Source organism: Neovison vison, chromosome 3, assembly GCF_020171115.1.
Source record: "Neovison vison isolate M4711 chromosome 3, ASM_NN_V1, whole genome shotgun sequence".
Taxonomy (NCBI): Eukaryota; Metazoa; Chordata; class Mammalia; order Carnivora; family Mustelidae; genus Neogale; species Neogale vison.
The window spans coordinates 100785554-100812402 of record NC_058093.1 but is presented as its reverse complement, the minus strand read 5'-3'; the positions used below and the strand labels follow the sequence as shown (position 1 = coordinate 100812402).

General features: G+C 36.8%; 1 protein-coding gene across 3 annotated transcripts in view; it reads right to left on the bottom strand.

Moving 5' to 3' along the window:
• Nucleotides 1-26849, bottom strand: part of DPP10 (dipeptidyl peptidase like 10) — a 1389594-nt gene that overhangs the window by 99514 nt on the left and 1263231 nt on the right. For all 3 annotated transcript variants that reach the window (XM_044242601.1, XM_044242600.1, XM_044242602.1), the window contains exons 8-9: nt 18026-18146; nt 7191-7345 (exon numbers count right to left, since the gene is read on the bottom strand). In XM_044242601.1, coding sequence (XP_044098536.1) covers nt 7191-7345; nt 18026-18146 — 276 coding nt within the window. The remainder of the gene's footprint in view (nt 1-7190; nt 7346-18025; nt 18147-26849) is intronic.

The following is a 26849-nucleotide window of genomic DNA, read 5'->3' as shown; positions in this document are numbered from 1 at the left end:
TTACAGGATAAGAAATGCAATGAGAAAAGCTAGCTAATTAAAAAAAAAAAAAGTTGAAGAAGAAAAAGATTTGCCAATATGGGTGACACATGCTTAAAATTCCCCATACCTAATCCATCCCAATGCATTAAACATTCCTAGGTTTCCTTTTTTTTTTTTTAATTAGATTCAGAGGTAGAATTCAGTGATTCATCAGTTACATGTAATACCCAGTGCTCATTATATCACATGCTCTCTTTAATGCCCATCACCCAACTACCTGATGCCCCCTTCCCCTCCAGCAGCCCTCAGTTTGTTCTCTGTAGTTAAGAGTCTCCTATGGTTTGCCTCTCCCCCATTATTATCTTGTATCTCCTTCCCTTCCCTCCAGTTCCCTTCTAAGCTTTAGTAAATACCAGATGAAGTGTAAGTGCTCCTTGGGGGGTGGTGGGCCACAGAGCAGTCTGCCTTCACTAAGTACATAGTTAGATGAGTGGAAAGACAGGGACAAGAATCAGTAATAACTAGCCCAGAACATTAGTATGCTTCTGGCTCATAGTATGTAGTAAAGACCCTGCATGAATAATCTTACTAAATATCCTTACTTCGTCCTAAGAATAATTATAACCATTTTCCAGATGACAATGGAGAAGCTAAGCAAACTGTGGAAGGTGGATATCCCATAACCCGGGAAGCCACTATTTAAACCCAGGATGCTCTTCCCTGCTGTGCTTTGCTTCAGTTTGTTCCCAGGCAATGGCCTCCAAAGTTTTTCTAAAGATACTGTGAACTTGTAGGGGGCACAACAGGGACCTTTTACCAATACATCTCAAGCAGTTAGAATGAATGAATAAGAGAATGTTAGCATGAATAAATAATGTAGAGAATCAGGTGACTGCTTGTGGGGCGCTGTGTTCCTAAACAAAGTGCTGATGTGTCATCGTGGAGCAGCGGATGTTTTAGGAGAAGACTATGTGAGATGTAAGAAGAAAGAGGCCATTAAAAGTGGGTTGAGTTAGAAGATGGACAAAAATCCAAGGGGAATTACAAAAATGATTCTTTTAAAAAAGTGATTTAAAGGTGAGAAAGAAAAATCCACATTCAAGTAATTGGCATTGACAAAACCCAAAGTTGAAGAGGACCAGAAGCAACATAACACATTCCACCAGTAGTCCATAATCGCTCCTCGAGGACTGTGTTGTTAGGCTAGTAAATACAAGTAGTACAGAGGGGAAGGCAGAAGGATGAATGAATGGATCCCAGAGGATGTTCAGGGCTCATCCCACTGTGTGATCCCATAACGATGGATTCGTGTCATCATATATTTGTCCAAGCCCGCAGGACGTATAACACACACAGTGAGCTGTAACGTCAACTGTGGACTTCGGGGGATTATGACGCATAGCTTCATCAGATGTAACCAATGTGCTGCTGCAGGGAGTGCCGCTGGTGATGGGGAGACTCTGCACGTGTGTGTGTGCAGGGGGCACGTGTGAATTCTCTCTACCTGTCAGACTTGTGAACCTTAAGCTGCTCTAAAAAAATAGTCTTTTCTTTTTTATTTAAATTCATTCGGTCAAGGTATTGTACATCATTAGTGTTTGGTGTAAACAAAAATGACTGGCATATCTTTGGGGGTGCATCATACACAATTCGGAAGTTTTGAGCCAATGGAAGGAGTCAGGAAAGTCCTTCGCTACAGAAACACTCTGCTATGAAGAGAGATTATGGAAATGGTTCATATAATGAAGGGATTCCTGGAAGATAAGCTATGATCCTGTCTCACAGAGAAGGCTCTTGTGTCAGATTTTATAAAGCTTTTCACTGTTGTAAACCCCTCAAGTGCATGGGCACCTTTGTCTTGGGCAATTTAGCCTTCTACCACACACAGGAGCTCCTTTTCACATCACTCCCATTTCAATTTAATTGCCATGAGCCTCCCTGAAAATCCTGGCCTTATCCATATTTTTTAATCTAACCATTTCTCAAGTTTGACAAGGTTTATTAAAAATCAGAGGCAGGACATAATATTTAGTAGTGCCATTGAAAGTGTTGATCTTTGACCAGTGGCATTCATCAGCAACGCCCAGAATCTTAGAAACAAATTCTGGGCCCCCCGCCAACTCAAAAATCTCCAGGTGTGGGCCTAGGAGTCTTTATTTTAACAAGACTATCAGATGACTATAATTTGTATGTAAATTTGATAAGACTCTGATATATATTTTTTCCAGTAATATATATTATTACTAGTACATAGAGTAATGCATATATGTCCAATAACATATGCTATCATATACATCCATGTACACAATCATATATATTATAGCTCAGTGGTTATCAGAGGTGTTAGCCTGCATCAGAAGTACCCAAAGAGTCCCTGGGTGGTGCAGTCAGCTAAGCGTCTGACTTGATTTTGGCTCAGGTCAGGATCTCAGGGTTCTGGGATTGAGCCCCACATCGGGCTCTGCACTCAGTTAGGGGTCTGGTTGCCCCTCTCCCTATGATCCTCCCTCCACTCACATTCTCTTTCTAGCTCTAAAATAAATAAATAAATGTATTTTGAAAAGGGGGAAAAAATTACCCAGAGGACTGGAGGGCTTGTTTAACAAGATTTTAACCAGCATTTCTCATGTCATGGGGCATGAAAATCTCATTTCTATAGTTCCCCAGATAAGGCTGATGATTCTGGTAAAAGTACCACATTGTGAGAACCAGTTTAGCTTACCCCATGAGTCAGAGAAACCTGGGTTTACATTTTGACTGCTATTTACTAAATATAGACCATGAGCAAGATGTTAAGTATTAATTATTATTATTATTATATTACTATATTATATATTATAAATTATTTTAATATTATTATTAAATTATAAATTAATATTAAATTATAAATTAATATTAAATTATAAATTAATATTATATTAATTATATTAATAATAATAAAGTAATAATCCTCAAGTATTATTTTATTATATTATCAAAAATAAGACAATACTTCACTGAGAGTATGTCATAAGTTAGAAGCTTTGAGCCAAAGCAGGTTTCCGTTCTATAGCTATAAATATCTCATAATTTTGTTATGTGGACTAACAAAAACATTATCTATAAAAGTCTTAAATTTTAAAAAAAATATCTAAACTAGGATACAGTAGTGAATTAGATGTAGTTAAAACACTGACTTCTCTACTTGGTAAAAAATTCTGCTAATTTTTAAAATCCTTCAATAAGCTCATTAAGAAAAAGAGAAATTTAATTAAGTTTGATGTTTCTATCAGTTCTTATCAATGATTAATAATTTTATGACATCCTTTGTCAAAGACATATATGGTTATTACCAAATTGTAAAGCAGGGATTTTTTGTTTGTTCTGTTTTGTTTTTAAAGCTTATTTGTTTCTGTATGCATATACCTGTAAAGGATTACTGATACCCCAGTTAGCTTTTACATGGAAACAAATTATAAAAGCTGTGTACACATGTGGCCAATTTTAGACAAGAAAATACACATCAGGCTGTTTCTAAAATTCAGCTGTCCAGCATTCTATAATCTCAATTAGATTTTTATCTCTCCACGGAGTTTTGAAATTAAGTGCACATTTCAAGTTCATTTGTACCTTTTTTAATATTTGGATCATTTCAATAGTTTGCAAATTAGAAGAGTTCATCTATTTGCTTTTTATAGTCACATTTGCCAGAAAGACTGCATATCTACAGAATCCTTCCTCTATGATTCTGAAACACAAGCCTCAATAATAATTAACCTTATTTTACTGGCAACTAAATTGTCATTAAACGAGATAATGCTTTAATTAAGAAGATTAACCTGAGGTTACTGAGATAGAACTGTGCATCTCTTTTGTGCTGAATTGCTAATGATAGGGTATTTTATGAGTTCTGAATCATGCTGAATTAAGTAAAATACAAATATATTTGTTTAGTGTAAGTATTTCATTAGTAAATCTGACCACATTGAGTATTTGCTGCACTCATTTTAATCTAGTTTAATTTGAAGCACAGTTTAGTGTGAACTCTATGAATGATTTCAATGTCAAAGTACTACTTTTTGGAATTTTATTACAAAAGTAAGAGCAAATCAAAATAATACAGTTGTTGGTGGGAGACTTAGCAAATGTTTTGTTGTAAACCAGAAAATAATAAGACTTTTCAAAGTTTCAGTAATATACCCAAAATGATACTGAAACTTGAGAACAAGGATCAAGCACAGATGTTGCTTTTTTGAGTCCTGTTGTCTTAAGTATCTGGGCAGGGATTTCCTACTAAAAACCTTCTGAGGACTTAAGATTCTTTATCTCGGCGTGGCACCAGGAATAGCTATCTTTTCTTTATGATTAATACTCCTCAATAGTAGTCATTGACACACATTCAGGACTTTCACATTGTATTACAAATCCCTCTCTCTCTATCTCTTTCGAAGAGTGAGACCGTCTAAGAATCCTATGTATATCCCACTACGTATATAGGTAAGTCATTAGGAGTAAATGGAGCACACAGAGCTCCAGATATATTTGTTAGCTTTCCAAGAAGGTAATTTTGATTCCAGCTATGTTTTTGGAGATACAAATTAACCTCTGGTTGTTATACAGAGTGGGACAGAATCAATAAATCTGAGTTATTTCCCTGTTCTCAAAATAACTATGACTTTTATAAAAGCACTTAGCCTTTTAGAGAGCTTGGTTTGTCCATCCGTAAGTAGAGAAAATTGTGAAGAGGTCCAAATAAGGGGGAAAAAAGGTGAAAAGTCTCTCTGAAAATATGAAGCATATTATTAGCACACCTGATTTATGCAAAAGCAAATATTATTATTTGTGGCTAGCTTTACTATTAAGAAACATTAAATAATTAATAAAATAATAACTTACTAATAACGAAGTATCTAGGTTTCTCAACCCAGGATCCTCCTAAGTAAATTTGCTCCGACATTTCTGTTTGTCTATTTGTTTGCCTCAGTTTGTTAAAAAGTTAAGAGGCTCTAGGAGTGTCCAAGTTCAAGCACCAGCATCCCCTAACTGAGAAGGCAATTTGAAAATGCACCTATGGCATTTGGTCTTGTGTTTTGAGTCCTAAGATCCCCACTCCTTTTGGGAAATGAATTACAAAATGTTGTTCCTTCCCTGGGGCTGATTTTATTCCCTTTGTGCAGTTAGAAAACCAAACAGTCATGTGTGAATATCATGCCTGGTCACATATGCTTCTCACAATACGCTACTTTGTTCTGTATTTAAACTGTCAGGTGAACCTTCATTATCATACATAAGAATTAATATATTTGAGAAGCCTTTTCAGTCATTCTCGGGGGGAGGGGGTGCAAATACACTACAGAGGAACCAACTGTCATTCATCAAACATGACCAAATCTAAACTAGAGAAGTGGTAAGTCATGTACCTGAAGTACAATTAAAAAATCTCCTGGTGACTATGGGTTTTTTTGTTGTTGTTAGGTCAAGTTGCCATTGTCTCCTGAAGATCCCTGAGCATATATGCCCTCTAATTTATAACCAGAAAAGACACAAAAAATAATATTTCAAAATTGGAGAATCAGATTCCTCTCAACCTTCTTGTCCTTCTCAGCTGTAAGCCAGCTGTTTAATACCACAGTCTACGGAGGAAGGTGGGGTGGAGAGGGGAAAAAACATAACAACAAACAAGACGGTGCAGAATCTCACTGAGGAAACTCTATTCTTATCCCCGACTCTCTCTATCCAAAGCTATCTTTCTTCCTTCCTCCCTCCCTGCCTTCCTTCTGTAAGTACTTGAGTCTGGTGGATGACAGGAAGATAAGAAAAGTCATGTCTACCCTCACCATGCTTTCATAGAATAATCTATGTGATGGGTAATTTGTCCAATTCCATGCCCAGTTAATGTAACGAACAGGTTACATTAAGGTATAAAACCTATCATGCTTGTGCTGGGGAAACAAAGTACAACTCACTCAGGAATGGCTTAAAAGTAGCTTCTGAGGGCCCCCTGGGTGGCTCAGTCCAGCCAGTTAAGCATCTGCCTTTGGCTCAGGTCATGATCCCAGGTCCTTTGGTAGGCTCCCTGATCAGTGGGGAGTCTATTTCTCCCTCTCCCTTGGTCTCCCTTCTGTTCATGTTCTCTCTCGCTCTCTTGCTCTCTCTCTCAAATAAAGAATAAAATCTCTTAAAAACATAACTTCTACATTGAATTAGCAGCCACCTCTTACCAAATTAAGAGCTGAAATGTGTAAAAAAATTTCCTAAAACATCTTTACATGATTCATGCACAGAAGCCTCATTCATGAGTCTTTTTCTTTGTAATATAAACACAGGGGAAATGTATTTTTTTTTTAAAGAGACCTTAAGTTATCAAAATGTCACACCATAGGAAGAAAAAAACATAACAGTCACACTCCGGATGTTTTTGCAACCTGCTCCCTTATTTGAAAATAGTTTTGCTCGCTGGGCAAGAGTTCCATGTTTGCCTGACTCAATAAAATAGTTTCGTCTATCTTAGCTACAACCTGGCTGTGGCTCTACCCCATCATGTTATAAAGTATGTTCCAGAATATGCTCTGACAAAATAATAACTGATGTTACTACAAATACAAATAAATTCTTTATGCTTAGTCTATTCTTTATTGGTGATTCTCTGTTTAGTCTATTCTTTATAGATATTCTTTATGCTTAGTCTATTTCTTATTGGGGATGCTTTCTGATTTGTCAGTTTTCTATGGGACATTTATAATGCACATTAACATACAGTAAGTATATTAAGTGCTCTAAGAAAGCATCTGCAAGAATGTGGGCTTTATTTTTAACTAAGAAATTTCAACTTATTTGACCATGGGACTTCTTCTTTCCTTATAAGGCCAATAACAACCAGAACAAAACAAATGTTAACACAGAATGGACTTTGGAGAAACATGTGACTTGGCATCAGTGTTGCCCCTAATCTTTTCTCATTTTCTTTCCAACTGGGAAGGCGGGGGGAAAAAAGAGGGAATCAAAGAGAAAGAAATGCAGCAAACGTGGCAGTTGGGAAGCCCTGAATCGTCTCTACTTCTTCCTATCCGAACACTGGACAGGCTACTGCAAGTGACTGTGCCAAACAGGAATGAAAAGCTTCCTTTTTCCCCCCCCTGCAAAGCCAACTTGTTCATGAACCAAGGATACTATCAATCAAGTCACCAGTGTGGAGAAAGAGAACAAACGAGTACTTTCACGTTACTTACCTTAGGATATGGATACTGCTTTCCTTTGGGATACAAGGCTCCAGTAAATCGAGGGATAACCATGTTAGGCACCAACGAATCATTTATCATCAGGAAGGCAAGCCTTTCTCCATCTGGTGACCACCAGTGGGCAATGTGAGAATGCAGAAGTTCCTCTAGAATAAATGAGTGTTATTTGAAACCAACTGTAGAGATGTGGGCTCAGTGACCCACAAACATCTGTCCTTGAAATCTCCATTGCACATATACATTTTTTTTCTATATAATGTGTTGGATTTTATCAATGTTTTAGAGAATTCTGCATTTCTGGGCTCCCCTTTTAGTCACAGAACAAGCCGATGCAATGGCAGGAAAGAATGAAGCAATGAAGTCAGGATTTCATAGGCTGTCAGCAATGTGGACAGAGAAAGTGAAAGCACTGCTGGAGTAAAAAGAGTAAGAGCAGTAACTGAAGACTGAAATATGGCACAAAAAGTATTTATGTATCCACTCATTCACATTTGCATTCAATCATATTTCCATCATCAAGCACGTTAAATACCCACTCTCGTCATCAAACATGTTGAATACCCACTACACTCATGAAATTATTTTAAGCTGTAAAGAAAGAGAATGAGAAATTCGTTACCTTTCTCGTGACCCCAGCTCCACTATTCACTTGTCTATACCTGCTTTCTGGTCCAGAAGATTTACATGGATGAACTACAGCAGAAGGGCCGCCATGCCCTCCAGAGCATGACCTTTATTGTACTATGGCAAGAGATTAGAAGGAGGAGAGTGAAGTCAGAGTATGTATTCCCTTGGCTCTACCATGGCTCTACCATGGACTGTCACTTCAGTCTAGCTGTATGTTTTAAATGATGTCACTACCCCTGTCAATGCAGTCTCTTCTGTGAAATTTTCTCTTTTTGTATCTTGTAATGGCTCATTTCTGTAGTCACAGGTATAACTATAGCTTGGTTGCTACTAGTCTAGATTATAGCTCTGTCCTTCATGGTTTCCCTTTGTAAATGTGGCCTCTTTGTAAATAAATCTTCAGATTACTGAATGTGCCAACTTTGTACCCTGGCAGATACCATGATGAATACCAGTAAGAGACTCAGAAAAGGGACCTTTAAAATTAGATTTTGAGATTAAGTTGGTGATCTATATCTATATACATTTGTATCTGTCCTACCTTTGATGTGATAATCATCTTTCCAGGAGGGAACTGGAGCATAGATAATCCATAGCAAAGGATGGAATCAGGAGTAATCCACTGACACCGGTGATGATACAGAATGAAATGCAGATAGAGATGAAAGGTTTTGGGAGGGTAATTGGTTGTGTACTTAATTGTTACAAGAGTGGCAACTGTAAAAACTGTAAAATGAAGCTCACTTGGTTCATATAACACCTCAGGGAGATTCCATAGGGATAAACTGAAATAGGAACCACGTCTGCAAAACCAAGAATACAAAATAGGTCACCATGGCAACTTTGAAGGAGTCCCTCCCTTCTGCCACTGCAGGCGGATAAGGCAGTGGTCCAAGAGAAAGAGTAAGGGTGGCACAGCTATGACACAAATTAGGGGCCCTACTCCAGGTGTTTTTTTAAAGCTAAGACAGAGATATTGGTGGAGAAGTCCTAGGACACTGGCACATAGGATAAGGATGTTTGGGTAAACATGTGCAGTATACCTGTGCTTTCTGGACTAGTCTCATAAAATAACACATTCATAGTGGAATGTTGCTGTAAGTGTCTAATATTATGGCTGAAGATGCTGAACCTCAAAATTTACACAAGTCTCCTTTCTGACAGAGGCAGCCTCTCTCCCAGGGAGTTAGACATTCTCTGCATTAAGGCAGGGTGAAAGATAAATTCCAAAAAGCTGAGGAATCTATATCCCTAAAAGAGTATTTAGCGATCTAGTAGCATAGTATACAGCAAGGTATCTCTTCTAAAGTAGGAGAAAATTTGTTGGAATTGTACTTACGCTAAAGTAAAGAGGGAATAGATTCTTCTGATTTTGAGTCACAACTTAAACCACATTCACATATGTTGCCCTGTTCTACTTCCCAGGTAACCTGTAAAGTTGCCTGTTTTGAGCAGAGCCTGTGCAAGAAAGGGCTCTGCAGATCAGGGACATGGAACAGCTTTCCCTACCATCTTCGTTTTAAAGGTGCATGGTAAACAGAGATGCTGTGGAGCTTCTGACACTCATTATTATGGCAATCAAAGCACAGGCATTACAAGCTTGAGAAGAAGGCCATTTCCTCCAATGCTGATAAATATTCTCCTTTTCAAAAGCAGCTCTCTCCTGGGCTCTTGCCGAAACAATTAGCCTGACCACAGGATACCAAGTGGCTATGCAGACCAAACTGCCCATCAGGAACTGATTCTTATCTGGTTCACTGACCTTAAAACAGAACACATACAGCAATATCCCACTATAACAGAAGGGGCATATATGGGACTGGACAGAATGCATAAGTAAAATGTACAGATTATTGCATCCTCTGCTTTACCCTCTCTTCTTCAGCTCATATCTAAACAAGATGTGTTTTCTAAGACACACTGATAGGGGAAAAATAAGTGGAGGTCTGGTTTATGGGCAGGTCTGCATGATGTACTTGAAGACTCTGGAATTGGAAAGGCTCTGTACCACAATCTGAGCAATGGCATTGAAAGACTAAAGGAAACATAAAATCCTTCCCGTTGGCAGACTTTTGAAGAAGATATGTACTCTTCTACTTCTTGTGGAAGGAGAGCTGGCTTAAAGCACAGATCTACCCTGATTCATGCACAGTAACTAATAAAAGACCTGATTAGGGTTATGGGAAGACAAAAAGACAAGGAAATTTAGGGAAAGAACTGCATTGATTTATCAAGAGGGGTAAAAATGTAAAAATGTAAAAATATGAAGATACCAGTATCCTACTTAATATCCATAAGAACACATCCACAGCCGAGGAGGCTCTCAATAATCAGATGGACCTTATGACTACCGGGCACATGTCCGTCTGCTTTGGCTCCCACCATTACCCGTCAATGACAGTGGCCGTCATTCAACTCTTGACATGGTATGATTTCCCAGCAGGACCAGCTGGCTACCTGGTGGCAGGGAGACTACCTGGGAAGCATTCCATCAAGAAGGGGTAGCATTTTGTCATTACAAGATAGACACAGGCTCTGTATAGCTATATGCCTGTGCTAGTCATGGAATTACAGAATAGCTTATCCATTACCACAATAATCCACTCTCCTTCACCACGAAACAGGAACTCTTTTACAGCAGAAAGAAGGGCAATTAGGCTCAGACCATGAATTTCACTGTTTTCTTTTAGCTATATGTACCTGGTTTGACGGAAGTGTTAACTAGTCTTCTCTATCCCAGTCTTGGCGTTAAAACAATCCTGAAGTTGGGATGTCATCATAGAGCATACATATGTCCCTCTTGCATAGCCAGAAAACAAAGATCTAGGAACTAAGGGATAGAAGTATAGCATTCTCTATCACTATCGCACCATTACCCCACTGGATATATTTTGTTTCTTGTCTTCACGATAAGGAGATCAATGGGTTTCTGAGTCCTAATGCCTACGGCAGTGGGGGTTGCTTCCACCAAACAATGTCTTAATACTCTTCCTCTGAACTGGAAGCTGAAATTTCCCCCCAATCATGTGGGACTCAGTAGGACTGGGGATGGTGGGGGAACTTGACAGTGTTGTCTGATGATTAAGCTCATCTGCTAGGAAGAATATGTGTCTTCACTATACAACAGAGAGTAAAGAAGACTATATCTGGACTCAGCAGATTCAGAAGTACTCCTTTGTCCAACTTGATCTCATTTTCCAATTCTACATTTCCACATTTCAATTTCCATTTCAGTGGAAAACTGAAAATGTAGCAACCTAATTAAGAAAAAGAGGAAAAGGAATAAGATTTGGCAGGGATAAAACTTTGGTTTGATCCACCATGTAAATGACTCGTATAGTTAAAATACTGGCAGAAGAAAAGAGAAAAATGAATGAGGAGTTCTCAGAGGGAGCTAGGATTACCAGTTAAGGCCAAATGATAACCTTATTTCTTTTCTTGGGCACATTTTCCCCAAAACCTTATATGGAAAACACAAGTGCAGACTGGTACATAAACTGGACTAATAACACTCTACAAAGAAACAGTAGCAGAGGGACACCTGGGTGGCTCAGTCATTAAGCATCTGCCTTCAGCTCATGTCATGATCCCGGTCCTGGGATCGAGCCCCACATCAGGCACCCTGCTGAGTGGGGAGCCTGCTTCTCCCTCCCCCATTCCCTCTACTTCTGTACCCTCTCTTGCTGTATCTCTCTCTGTCAAATAAATAAATAAAATCCTAAAAAAAGAAACAGTAGCAGATGGAACTTCATGTGTTCTTTCAAGGACACAAAGTTTTTATCTGAATAAATTATAACATCCCCATGATCTCTGAGCCTTTGTTGGCTGTCACCAATATGAAACCAGACAAATCAAATGAAGAGAATAAAATTAGTGCATGGTATTTACTTTTTTGGTTCTTACGCACTGGAAACATGTGAGTTTGGCTATGTTCCTCAACCAAAACTTACTGCTTCTATTCCTTGAGAGTCTATAGGATTTCCTCCTTCTAGGTTCTAGTAACAGAGCACTTACCCATCTCACTTCAGGTGTAAATGGCTAAATCAATACTAGCCAAAGGTTGCTACATAACCTTTGTCTTTGACAAGTGGTCCCTTCGTAGATAAAATTTTGTATACTACTTTGAATGTGCCTTTTTTTTCCGGTTGTAATCCTGACCCTGATTTGTACAAGTTACTTACAATTCATATGAGGAGACACGAGTCAGCTAACTGCCAACTGAGTGTAAACTCTTAACTCTTATGAGCCTTGAAGGTACAGAGAGATCAGATTGTCCTGTCTAAAATCAACACTCAGGTTTTCTAAAGAAATGGGTTCTATCCTAAGTGCTGAAATATATCTGTGCAGATACTTCCCAAGAATAAGAACGGCCCAGATTTGAGAGCACCATTCAATAGAAACTAGGTATCATCTACTCTAATTTATTTTAGAGTGAACTATGCCTAGAGTTGCTCCTCACAAAAACACTAAAATAGCAAAGTAGTACACACAAAGATATGTGACTTCCTTCAGGTATAAAAATAAAGCTAACTGAAATGGGAAGAAAATAAATAAAAGAATCTTTAATATGCATCTGCTTAAGAGTGTTCTTAGATATGCACACACTTCTTTAATTGCAACTAATAAGGACTCTTACTCATGGATTGAAACTTCCTGTGTTAATTATATTATTTACAAACAATGTATTTCTACAAATTGCATACCATTCCATCTCAATGAGGGATTGGTTCTTCTTTGTCTTTATTACAATGATTAGAAATTCTCACTGCAGAACAGATGGAGTTTTCAACACATGTTGTTTTATATCAAAGACACTTAAAAACATAGCCTCAACACAAAGTACTTACAGAAAATTAACTAATATATAATCATTGTGTTCAGATTATCATGCTATTCTGAAAAGTAAGCTAATTTTATCCATTTGTAGTTTATCAATTTAGACAGATAAGATTTCCCAAGTATACTCTGCCAGCCAGATGGGTCTATGGTTCATGTTTCCCCTTTATTTTCCTTATCTCACTGTCAAGTTTCTTAAAAGAATTGTCTATATTCATAACCTTCTCACTTCTCATTAATACCTCTATCCACTTCCTTCTGGTACCACAAATCTTCCTTCTGGTACCACAATTTGACTGACTTTGCTCTTATCAATTTCTGGTAGCAAATCCAACAGTAACTAGGGAATGCTTACTTTGTTTGACTTCCTGAGACTCAGCTTTATTATTCTATCTTCCTCTGGCTTCCACGGCTGCATCTCTGACTTTTTCTTTTATCTGTCATAGCCCAGTTTTACTGGGATTTAGTAAGTGCTCAATAAATAATTGCTGAATCAATGAATGCACGAATGTGATTTTCTGTATCCAAGAGAGGACAGAAAAAAAGTGAAAATAGCCATTTTTGCATTCTTCTCAATAAATAACCAAAAAATTTAACAATCTTCATCTGTTGATAAGGATATTGTTTATGCTATCAATTGTTTCTCTTTTTTATTCCTTTCATTCTTAAAGCCCAATGCAAATACCATTTCTTCTATGAAGCCACTCTATATTCCCCCATTCCATTAGAATTAATCCTACTTAAATTTCTAGTTGGTATGTGGACATGTAGTTCTATTTATATTTCTATTTACTATGCTCCAAATGATTCCTTATATAACACGTGTTTACAGTTTTTCACTCCACTAAGTTAGTAATGCCCACAACATGGAAACCCTATTCCTCTTCATATTGCTCTCAGATAATGCTGGAAAGATGTGTCTACTCGATAACTGTTGAACTGAATATCACAGAAGAATTCCTTAAAAACACATTTATAAATCATTTAGGCACATTAGTTCCACTATTTTATATGTTCAAATAACCTCAAGTGACACTTACTTTTTCTATTGCATAGATTTAGTACTTTATAGAAATTTTCCAAGTTGTAGACTTGGTAGCTGTGAACTTTACTTTGTTAGCAAAGAATTCATCTGATATTTTATTTAGTTGAGTTACTATGTTAAATGCGCCAATTTATATGAATAACATGAGATGCATTTTGTGTGAATTGTGTTTAAAATGTTTCATTTTGAGCATAATGTTTCATTTTTCTTCGGAACTTCACCAACTCTTTAAACCACATTTTATTTTATTTGCCTTTTCTTTCCATAGGAATTGAATGATACTAAAATAAGGGACAAAGAGGCTTTAAAATAACACTTCAAGACTTTAAAACCTCGACATATGTGTCTGTGACTGGGATCAACAGCCACACTCACAGATTGGCCTGAACATAAAAAATTTAAGCCTTGCCTTCAAATTTGTTCCACAAAAATATTTTATCTTTTCTGTGATTCCTTCTCTAATCTTTTTTTCTATGATATTTACAAAAGGCAAATTTCAATTAAAGCAATTAAGTGAAAATGTTATATGTTCCTTCTTCAGTCTCCCACACATACTAATTCAGATTGTAATTCATATTTGTAAAGTAACAAAAAAGGAAATCTCCACACTAGAGTATCGCACACATACTGTTGAAGGTCATATGCATTCTTAGATGTCACTGTGCTATGGTGAGTATACGGAAGGGTGTCTTGGAAAACCCCAGTGGTAGTGGGAGATGAAGGTAAATGTGGGACTCTTGGCCCACAAGACAAGTTGGGGATGACGGATGAGGGAAAAAATCAATGGCATCTGAATGGCCTAAATCCCTCTGTCAAACCTTAACACCGATTCCCTTGATACAGTCCCTTCTCTTGGAAATAAAGCAAGAATTGAGGTAAGTCTTTGGTCAACAGGATTCAGATTCTTTGGCTGAGGAAACAGACCTGTGAAATCTAATAGCTTAAGTCCACAACATGTGTCATTCCTTAGGAAATGATGAAAGGCACCAAATTCTAACAGGTAGAGTAGACCAGGGATAAGTACTGGCTTTGAAAATACACATTCACATGCCATCTTTGGCACTCGTAAGCTGTGAGGCCACGTCCAAATCACCCGTCCCCCCTGAGTCTTGGTTTCTTCAGTAAATGATTAAATATGCTAACATTGTGAGGATTCAATCACATAACACATTTGGAATTTGCTAGGATACCTACAACATAAGAGCCCAAAGGACTGAGTTTAATTTGAATGGCAAAACTGTAAGTTTTCCATTTCTCTTTTGGAAAGTGTCAGACCTACAGTATAATTGCAGAAGTTTTTGTCCTACATGTCCTACCTATTCCCCAACACAGTCAGTGTTCACTCTCCATAATATATAGAAATTTATTCTCTAATTAGGAAAATAACCATATTTGTCAGTTAATAGTCTTTAATTTCTCTTCTGACATTTTCCTTAGAAATGTAATGCCATAAATTATATAAAGCCTTATGTAAAAGAAAGAGGCCCAAGGCATGTTGTTCAGTTGTCCAGGCACTAGATTCTACATTGAGTTAACTTAAAAGTTCTACCATGTTAATGATCACATTTTGTTACCCAAGGTAGCATGCCAGCACACTGCAAAGCACCAGTGTTCCCACTAAATTATTCCTTCCCTCCCTGAAGCCCACTACTCTTATAAATGCTTGCTCGCTGTGCCTACAACCACTATTTACGAGTGATCCAAACCAGAAGCCAAAGAATCATTGACTTCTTTTCACCCACCCCATCCATTTAACCACTAAGATCTATCTGTTTTACTGCCTCATCAACTTTAAAATCATCCCTCCTTCTTACAGCTTTAACCTTACTAATATTGCTCATTATCTTTCAACAGAACACAGAAAAAGCCTGCCAGCTTCTCATTGGCTCTTTTCTGCTATTCAATCCCAGTTTTATACTGTAGTCAAAATGATCTATTTATATGGAAGATATAATATTGACACTCCCTTACTTAAAAAGCTCTATTAGTTATCCCGTTTACTAGTGGAAAAATAATTGAAATCCCAGATTATTTTTAGGGTCACTATCCCTTGGTATTTGCTGCCCTCCTTTTACTCAAATTTTATGCCCCAATAATACCAAGCAGATTTTAGTTCCCAAGGCACACACCGTGCTATTTAACATCTCTATGCTTTTGCAAGCTTTAACCCTTGCATAGATTTCCTTACCTAGGTTCTTCTCCTTCCTTTCATAAAGGTTTTATTTAAATTCTGGCTGGTTAACATACAGTGTACTATTAGTTTCAGGTGTACCATATAGTGTTCAACATTTCAATACAGTATCCAGTGCTCATCACAAGTGCCCTCCTTAATCCCAGTCCCCTATTTAACACATCCCTCTACGCACCTCCCCTCAGGTAACTATAAGATTGTTATCTATGGTTAAGAGTATGTTTCTTGGTTTCTCTCTTTCCCTCTTTTTTTTTTTTTTGCTCATTTGTTAAATTCCATATGAGTGAAATAATATATTTATCTTTCTTGACTGACTTACTTCACTTAGCATAATACTTTCTACCTCCATCCATGTCTCTGCAAATGGCAAAATTTGCTATTTTTTTATGGCTGAGTAATAGCCCATTGGATATATATGCCACATCTTCTTTATCCATTCATCACTTATTAGATGCTTGGGCTCTTTCCTGCCTAGTTTCTTCTTATATTTCTTAATCTTTCAGGCTCAACTTAGAGAGTTTCTTCTTTAGGAAAATGTTTGCAAATCCCCAGAATGGGCTAGCTTTCTTTTGTTCTTCCATAGAATCCTGTGTTTCCTGGGATTTAACTGCTTGTCACACTGCACTGACATGGTTTCTTCACCGGTCAGGGTCTCACAGAGTGCCGATAAAGGTTTGAAGATGAAGGGCATCTCACCCAGCTCTTCTAAATCAGAGATACTGAGTTCTTGCTACCTAGATTCTTGGAACCACCCAAGTTTCTAGTTTGCCCTCCACCTATCTTTTAATTCACTGGGCCATCTCACACTCTAAAAATTTGTACTTTTGCAGTAAGAAGGACAGAGTCAGCTTCTGATACTCTGAATCAAAGAACCCTACTTATCACTTTGTGAATTTGAATTTTTTAAAAATTCAGAGCATAACTACTTTTTATATTTCCAAAGTAGTTCCTACTACTCCTCTCAGAATTAACTGTGGCCTCTAAAATAATTTATTATTTGATGCTGGCATATATACAAAAGTATATTGTAAATATACATGTATACATATGCATATAAATCTCAAAGGCACAGTGTCTCTTCATTAATAAAATAGCTCCACCCAGCAGAATGTTTCTCTTAACATGGAGTACTTTGTTTTGTACCTTATTATATCTATTATAGGTATCTACATTATATCTGTTATAATAGATATTATATCTATTATATCTCAGCACCCTTCCAAATACTTAGAATATAACATAGGTCTTTAATAATATCTGTTTAATGATAGAATGGATGAATAAGTGAAGGAGCTAGGTGATTTACTTTTCTTACAGACTTAAGAATATGGAATCTGATGTAGAAGATTGCATTTGCCAATATTGCTCAAGAAATAAATTTTATTTTCTAGATGATTCTTGCTTTATAATTTCTAATCAAACATGACTACCTTGCTTTAAATCTAGATGCACTTTGCCAAGATCAGTTGCAGAGTCTGAAACTTAGGTATTAACCTCAAGGTTAATACCGAGGAAATCTGTACCCCTAACCCAGCTGACTACTGGTGCATGATCAAACAGGATAGAGTTTTTATTACCTGATTTCCTTTTTATATTCTCAACTATCATGAAAACTTGATTCAGTAGTTATTACAAATGACCATTTAGGTGGGTTTTATTTTGTTCCCCATGCGATGGCTTTTAAATAATGACAGACTGTTTTTAATGAGAATGACTAAAAACAAGTGGTTTTCATGCACTTTTTGAGCAGTAAAGATTTTTGTTTCTCCTTTCCCATAGTCAGAAAAATTCAGCATCTAATTCCAGAGTGACATAAAATGATTATTCACTTTCATTAGTTAAGCATCACCAAAATCAAATCTCTTTAGCCTGAACAAAATATATGTGTACGTATCTGTATACACACACACACACACACACACACACACCCCTCAAATGTAGTATCTGTGAATCACAACCAGTCAAAATATAAGCACATGCAAAGACATGAAAGCATGAAGGCAATTTTGAGCGGAAATAAGAGGAAATGGAGCTATAAGTATTGTTATAGAATGAACAGATTTCTCTCAGATTTTGTATAAAAATATATTGTTTGTGTTCTTTTGAAACTAAATCTATTCGACTCACCTTCATATAACCAGTCAGCAATCCCATTAAAGATAATTCCTTCTTTTCCAGAAGATGTCAGTCGCAATGAACTGCTCTTTATATCAGGTTGATAGTAGATATTATTCTCAAAAATATAGATCTGGATCCGGAAACATAAAAGACCCAAAAATGCAATATATTAGAAAGCTTTTTAAATACCTTCATACTATAGATTAATAGCTGAAGCACTAAGTGTTGTATTATTTGCCTGCTTTCATTTGTGTTTGTTTAATACATACATTTGCATTGCTTTCAATTATTAATGGCAGTTTCCTTTCTTATCATATCAATATCAAATTGTCATTTAGAAATTACACAGTACCACTATTGAAGCATTTAAATCCATATTTTCAACAACAATTTTTCATCCACTTAATCTCTTTTCTAACATAAAATTGAGTTTGGGTTTGAGATAACACTTTGCATACTTAAGAGACTGAAAAACTAAAATAGATGCCATTTTAGTAATAGCCAACTACTTAAAAGCCTCAATTTGGGGTCTTTAACTTTTACAAAAATGGATTTGGTCATCAATAAAATAACCTCTAAATAATCTTTTTTTTTTAAAGGTTTTATTTATTCATTTGACAGAAAGAGAGAGAGCACACACAAGCAGGGGGAGGGGCAAGCAGAGGGAGACGGAGAAGCTGGTTCCCCTCTGAGCAAGAAGCCTGATGCAGGGTTCAATCTCAGGATCCTGGGATCATGACCAGAGCTAAAGGCAGATACCCAACCAACTAAGCCACACAGGTGCCCCTCTAGAGGATATTTCTACTTCCACCCAGCTTGACTCACATATTCTGATGAAAGAAAAGGATGGCAAAATTCCTTTGAATTTATAAACGGGACACACCCTGCTTTGCACCACTCCTCTCTGGCAATTCTTTTCCTAAATAACTCATTAGTGATAATGGCCATGTGCTTCAGGGTTCAAGAGAGAGTTTTAATTTGAACACATCACAAAGTCTTCCAAAATAATATCATCAACACCAGCCCCCACAATAGGAACAACAGAAATTTAACAGGGTCTGTCCACACAAAATAAAATTCAGGATAAAATTATCAGTAATCCATGTTCAAATATATATTTTTAAAGATTTTATTTATTTATTTGACAGAAAAAGATCACAAGTAGGCAGAGAGGGAGGGAAGCAGGCTCCCCGCCGAGCGGAGAGCCCGATGCGGGACCTGATCCCAGGACCCTGAGATCATGACCTGAGCCGAAGGCAGTGGCTTAACCCACTGAGCCACTCAGGTGCCCCCATGTTCAAATATTTTTATTTTTTTTTATTTTATTTTTTTTTAAAGATTTTATTTATTTATTTGACAGAGAGAAATCACAAGTAGACGGAGAGGCAGGCAGAGAGAGAGAGAGAGAGAGAGGGAAGCAGGCTCCCTGCTGAGCAGAGAGCCCGATGCGGGGCTTGATCCCAAGACCCTGAGATCATGACCTGAGCCGAAGGCAGTGGCTTAACCCACTGAGCCACCCAGGCGCCCCTCAAGTGCCCCCATGTTCAAATATTTTTAATACCAAAAATTTCAAACTGCTGATCTCTGGATAATAAAACCTTCAGAGAACCATGTTTCATCCACATGTTGGGGAAACAGAATATTACCTAATGGAAGCCACACTGAACATTCTACTAGAAAGGTAGAAGACAGCTTAGAGCCCTTTGTTCAGCATGTTACAGAACCATTACATAATAGTGAACAGAGCAAACACCAGAACTCCTGATATAATCCTCTAATTATGAGATCCTAGATTTTAAATCTTGGTGTGCAAAATGATGAAAGCAATCTTAATATCCAGAAAATTTCATTGACATTCTACTTTGATTCTGGTGATTTGGCAAGTATACGAGTGAGTGGGTCTAATTATCATTTCACCACTGCATGTCATTTATATTATAGGTGGGAATGCCAAAATAAGATGAAGAATTTTTCAGGGGTGAGGGTAGGGAGAAAGAAAGATACATTAGGGTGTTCAAAAGAGAGGGCTATATCATGAGGAAACCTATATTTAAAATCCAAGTGACTTAGATAATCTTCTGAGCCTTTTTAAATCTCAGTCCTCTCCTTTTTAAAATGTGGATAAGTCTCACACGTGCCTTACAGTCTCACACCTTCTGTGAAGCATACATGACATGACGAATGTAGAACATGTAATAAATGTGACTTTGCCTAGAAACGTCTAATTTGGTTCAAAATCCTAAGCTTTGAGGAGGCTACAAATTCTAAATCAAAATAAAATTTCTACAGCTTAAGTCAAACTGTAAATTTTCCCAAACCATCGACCAGCATTACATTATTATGTTGGTAAAATATGGACCAGGAGCAGCAGGACTAAGAGTGGAAAGAGGGGAAGTGATAACAAATGATATTTACTGCTTTCATTTCATTTAGAAAGTTTTCAAGTGATGATAGGAAATAAGAAATAAGGTTATTATTAAAGATTTTTTTTAATTTATTTATTTGACAGACAGAGATCACAAGCAGGCAGAGAGGCAGACAGAGAGAGAGAGGGGGAAGCAGGCTCCCTGTTAAGCAGAGAGCCCAATGCAGGGCTTGATCCCAGGACCCTGGGATCATGACCTGAGCCAAAGGCAGAGGCTTTAATCCATTGAGCCACCCAGGCTCCCCAGAAATAAGGTTATTATTGAAACTCTGTGGGTCCTACTTAGCTGAAAGTTTGAAAACTATTATCTCAGGTGTCTGAAAACTAGATGAAAGTTAGCTTTAATGACTTTCACAGCCCCTTATAATGAAAAAAAAAAAAAAACCACTTTATTCTAGCCATCTAACGCTGAGCTTTACATCACTACCTCCTTTTTTGCCTTTCACAAATAGTATGTGAAACAGGCTCACAAAATATTCCTTACTTGGAAGGGATCCCCTTTTTGTACCCAAATCTTCTCCTTAGGACTTGGGAGCAATAATGGTTCAGATCACCCACACTTGTGCTACCTAAGCACATGAGGCTATTCTTCAGAGTAGAGGTGACTTAGTCCAGAGTAAGATAGTTCCAGATCCTCAGCTTTCTGAAAGGAATAAACTCTAAGTCAAAACAATTGATAAAACCTCCACGATTTCAGCAGATGTATAAATTATCCAAAACCATTGACCAGTAATTACATTTATATTTGAAGAACAGATTGGATGATATTCAGAATCCATATGAAACTGACATCTGCTTCAATGTAAAAGAACAAGCAATATGGAATCAGAATTTTAATGCCATTTGCTGAAAGCTACAATGCTAAGGAATGTCCACAAGATCTTTTTACTAAGGACAAAAAGTTAGCGACTGCCTTCAGGAAAATGTACATTTATAATCTTCTAATCTGTTTTCTTTCTTTTTTTTTTTTTTACAGATTTTATTTATTTATTTGAAAGAGAGTGAGCAAAAGGGGGAGAGAGAGAGAGAGAGAGAGCATAAGCAGAGAGGGAGATGGAGAAGCAGACTCCCTGCTGAGCAGAGACCTCCCCCCACACTGGGCATGATAACCAGGACCCTGGGGTCATGACCTGAGCTGAAAGCAGACACTTAACCAACTGAGCCACAGGCACCTCTTCTAACTTCTTTTAAATAGCCAAAGGTTTTCCTTGGATTATACTACTTTCAAAAAATAATCACAAACTTTAACTACTAGCTTAACAATACAAGAGGTGCAGATATTCACAGGTACTACCAGGGCATTCCGATAAAATTAAACTGGATCCAAATGTCAATCATCAAGGGCAGCGACCAGATTTAAATCATATTGAAAATATGACAAACACTAAAGCCATTTATCCTAATGTTATTGACTAAGATGTCATAATATTTTTGATGCCATTAATCAATTCCTTCAATAAGCCACCTAAACAGTATAAAAAATAGGAATGGAGAGCTATTTGACCATGTTACTCTTCAATTTAGATAGCAAGTCAACAACCCAGTTCTTCAAAATCAATGGTATTAATACACTTCAAAAATATTCAAAATTGGTGAAGTTGACAGAGGGAATAGGAAGGCAACTGAAGTACTTTGTGCTGAATCACGATAAGTTAAGAAACATGTAGTAAATGTTCTAAGAAATTAATCAGCGTGTTAGTTGATACTGGTCATTACCAAGTGATTGGACATAGCAGCATCACTTCTGTGGATGAGTTTATAATGGCCAAATATTCACCTTTTCTTCCCACTGCCACAACCACTGGGAATGCTTATGATGGTGGATCCTTCAGAAGCCTGGATTGCTGGGTGAAGAGGCGTGGAGCAAATTCCCTCCCCATCACTAGCCAACTTGTAATGGACACATAGCAAGAAATGAACATCTGATGGCAAAAGTCATTAAGATTTTGGAACTGAGAATAATTACAGTGTAAATTAGCCTACTGTGACTGGTTCAACCGGAGACAATGCCTGATAATGGCAGACTCTTTTGAACTTTTAAACAGCTTAAAAAAAAAAAAACAGCAAAATAAAATAAGAATTGAAAATTAGACCTATTTTTCATGAAGTACTACTGAAAAGCTATTCCATCTTCACTGATCTTCATAATTTTATACTAGAAAACTGAGTAAGTCAAAAATCCCCAGGCACTGTAATGGTATTAGAGGATCTGTAAGTCTAGTTGGGATAGTATTTGGGTTGCTTTCTATTGTGACTTGCTCTCTGGGGGCAGAGGAGGGAAGGTCATTAAGAAATTATCTCAGATAACAGATATTGCTGGCAGGGATAGAATGAGAGGAGTCCTTTCCAATGTTGATTATGAAAACAAAGTAGTATGCCCAAATGTGAAAGCTATATGGCAACTGAAAACAAAACACAGTCTATCTCAGCAATCCCAAACCTGGGACCTCATCTGGTAAGGGGCCGGGGAAGCACCAACATACAGAAAATGTTAATGCATGATATTTATTTCCACGTTGTCTATGATGGCCAAAGAGAAGAGTCAAAAGGAAAACCCATCAACATGAATGCCTGACTGGATTACGATTCACCTGCATCATGTTGTAACATTTAGGCTTTGTGGAAAACAAAGTAGTGTACATGAATTGACATGGAGGAGTTTCACTGAGATATTGTCTAGGAACAAAAGACACAAAACAAAAAATAATTTCATGCACTAAATAACAACAATACTAATACAAACTTATACTAGCAGGAATCTCACTAACAGATATACATGGCCACTGTCTGTTGGTACTCAGCTCCATGCCGTCCCTATACAGTCTTTGACTAATGTGGGCAAGTAGAAGCCCAAAATTCACATTTCCCGGACCCTCTTGTAGACTAGTCTCAACTTGTTTGCTAGAAGTGTTCTAGTTACTTTCTGCAAAAAGGAGAGAGCTGGTAGTTAGGAATTAAGGACATTTGCCTTTGGCAGTTGGTCTAGCCAGCTGCAGCAGTGGTTCAGGGACAGTTTATAATATTTATAAATATTATAAACATATTTATGTATAAAACCATGAAGAAATTATAGGAATACATATTTATATAGGTATTATGCATATATACAAATGTATACATTCACATAAACATATGTATGTATGACTGTGACTCTGGAAGGATATATGCCAGTCTTTTAATATGCATGTATATGTTGGAAGGTGGGTATACAGTGAGAGAGAGGAATAAAAAACAGGTAATCAAACAGAAAAGACTAGGAAAATACACTAAAAACACTTGATTTGTACACATATGTAAATTACACAGGTTAGGGTAATATATAAAGTACCAATAATTCAGTGATAATAAAAAATAGTGACAGTAATATAGAAGTTAGTCTGACATGTAGGCTACATGAACAGTAGGTAATTCTTTTTATTATTTTTAAAAATTTGAAAGTAATGATAAAGGGTATCTTCTTTACCTAGAGTAAGGTTTTTCAACCTACTGATATTGAGGACTAGATTTTTCTTGGTTGTGGAAGACCGCCCTGACATTGTGGGATGACTGGCAGCATCCCTTACTTCTACATACAAGATCATCCCTTACTTCTACGTACAAGATGCCAATGGCAGCCCCTTCTCTCAGTTGTGACAGTCAAAAAGGTCTCCAGACTACCCAATGTCCCCTGGAGGGAAAAGGCAAAATCACTTCCAGTTGGGAGCCATTCATTTTGAGATAAGTTTTTTTTTTTTAATTGTGTTATGTTAGTCACCATAAAATACATCATTAGTTCTTGATGCAGTGCTCCAAGATTCATTGTTTATGTACAACACTCAGTGCTCCATGTAATACATGCCCTCCTTAATACTCACCACCAGGCTCACCTTTGAGGTAAGTCTTTTGCATGTGTATGCTCCATAAATGAAATAACTTAGTTTAATTCTCAAACCTTTAAAAGCCAATTTGCAATTTGTTGTTCAAAAGTACTCTGCTAAGTGTGCCTGGGCTATAAAGATTTTAATGTGTAATCTTCATCTTCAAGATTATAATTCTATGTGAGAGATAGGCAGGTAAACTCTGAAAATCCAATGAAGAAAAAATACAGATTACAAGGCTTAGCTGTGAGTGGCAGAGGTTAGGTCGGGGGAGTGATTCATGAACATAATTTATGAGATACTGAATTTAAATTATGCCAGAAAGGACAAGGAATGATTTCAAGGGATACGGAAGGTAGAGAAGATGAAATGCCAGGCTAAGGGAACAGAATGAGCTAAATCCAAAGCTGAACAACTATGGAACTATTAGAAGAACTGTACCTTAAGATTCAGGAACAAGCCTCTATATACTTATGACTGTCTAAAAGTTAAGATAGTGGGCAACCACAGAGCAGCTTGGATTCTAGATCAAATAGCTCTAATCTTATTTTTTTTCCATAATTGACAGCTGCTAAGTTGTTTATGAGCAGGTGAGTAATTAAGAAAATAATTGGTGGCAATAAATGAATGGAAGGTGGAAATGGGAGATGGCTGGCAGGACGATTCAAATATTCTGCTTAATAGGGACAATAATTGTAAAAATAGAGTCATTAATCCCAATATGACTTCCTGCTTATGTCTAAAACGTTTGTGAATCCCAATGCCAATGTTTTAGTATCTCTCACTTGGATTCTTTAAAGCTTCACTCTCCAGACTCAATCATTGCAGTTTTTAACACTAGTTTCATACCCTTCAAACCATATGCAGTCCTTACCTTTTCCCCAGACCACAGAGAATCTTAACAGTCAGTCTCCCAAATCCCGGTGCCTTCTGGCTTCTGGCCCACCATATTCCCTGACCCAACACTGGCTCCAAAATTTGTATGGAACCTTTATTTTCTACTTTACCAGGAACGGATTTTCTATTTTCAATCATGCTGCTTATATTTTTAAAAAAAGAATATATATTAAACTAAATATTGGCTATGAAAATTAATTTAAGGAATTAATAGGTTGGTTCAATAGGTTAAAGCATCTGCCTTCAGCTCAGGTCTTGATCCCAGGGTCCTGGGATCCAGCCCCACATCGGGCTCTTTGCTCAGCAGGGAGCCTGCTTCCCCTCCTCTCTCTCTGCCTGCCTCTGTGATCTCTGCCTCCTTGTGATCTCTGTCAATTAAATAAATTTTTAAAAATTAAAAAAAATAAAATTAACTTAAGATAATATTTTGGAAATAAGTGATACAAAAGAATATTTTGCAGCAATTTGGAGTCATTGCTAGTGACAGATGTTACCATTTTTCAATAAATGAGAAAGTTTCATCTTATGGACAGTATTAAAACATATAATTATGCATACAATTATTTTTTATTAAGACAAAAAGGAAGACTGTAAAAAATAAACCACCTTGAACTCCATCATACACATAAACTGTTGCAAGATACTTAAAATAGTTTTAATATAAAAAGTATTTGAAATATTTTATTCATATTCCATTAATGAATCTAGTTCCACTGAATTTAAATAAAATTTTCCTCTTTAAGCAATATGCTAATATATAAGTCTAGGAAACATTGTGAGGTATAATTCTTTAAAGCTTTTAAGTATAAACTTATAAATAAAAAGTCCTCTTTTTGATTTATATAACTTAAAATCTTTGGGTAACATGAAAGAATATAAACAGAAAAAAAAAAAGGAGTAGTTTGGTTTTACAATTAGAATGGCTGAAATGAAAATGAGAACCAAAAGTTAAGAGTTGCCAAGGATGTAAAGAAGCTAGAACTTTCAAGAACTTATGGTGGGAGAATAAATTGGTGTAAACACTTTGTAAATCTCTATAACAACAGCAGAACATGTGTATAACTTTATGACTCAGCATCTCCATCTGAAGGGTATCCTAACAGAAATGTATATGGATGGATAGATGAGAGACAGATGGACAGAGAAGTAGGCAGATAGACAGATAGACAGTTTTACATACATATAGGAGAACAGGGATATATATTTTGTGTGTGTAAATATATGTTATATATATATTTATACATATATACATAGAATCAATACACATATACAAGAATGCTCATAGCAGTGTTATTTATAATAACTGATGATATTGCAAGTCAGGGTAAAAATTACCCTTGGAGGGGACTAGTGGCAGGTAAAAGGGAGAACTGGGGTTCTGGGATATAAACAATATTCTCTTTCTATTGTGAGCAGTGTGTACATGGGAGTGTACACAACAATCATGTTTACTGCATGTGGGTTAAACCTAAAGAAAAAGGAAAAAAATAATATGTAGAACTTTATTAGGAATTGTAATTCACTTAATATACTACCATAAAGATTACCAATATTTCACTGAAAACTACATCATTCAACTTCATAAAAATTCTTTTTCCTTAATTTTCCAGTATGTAATAAATTCTGAGTGTCCATTTATATAATGCAAAGTAAA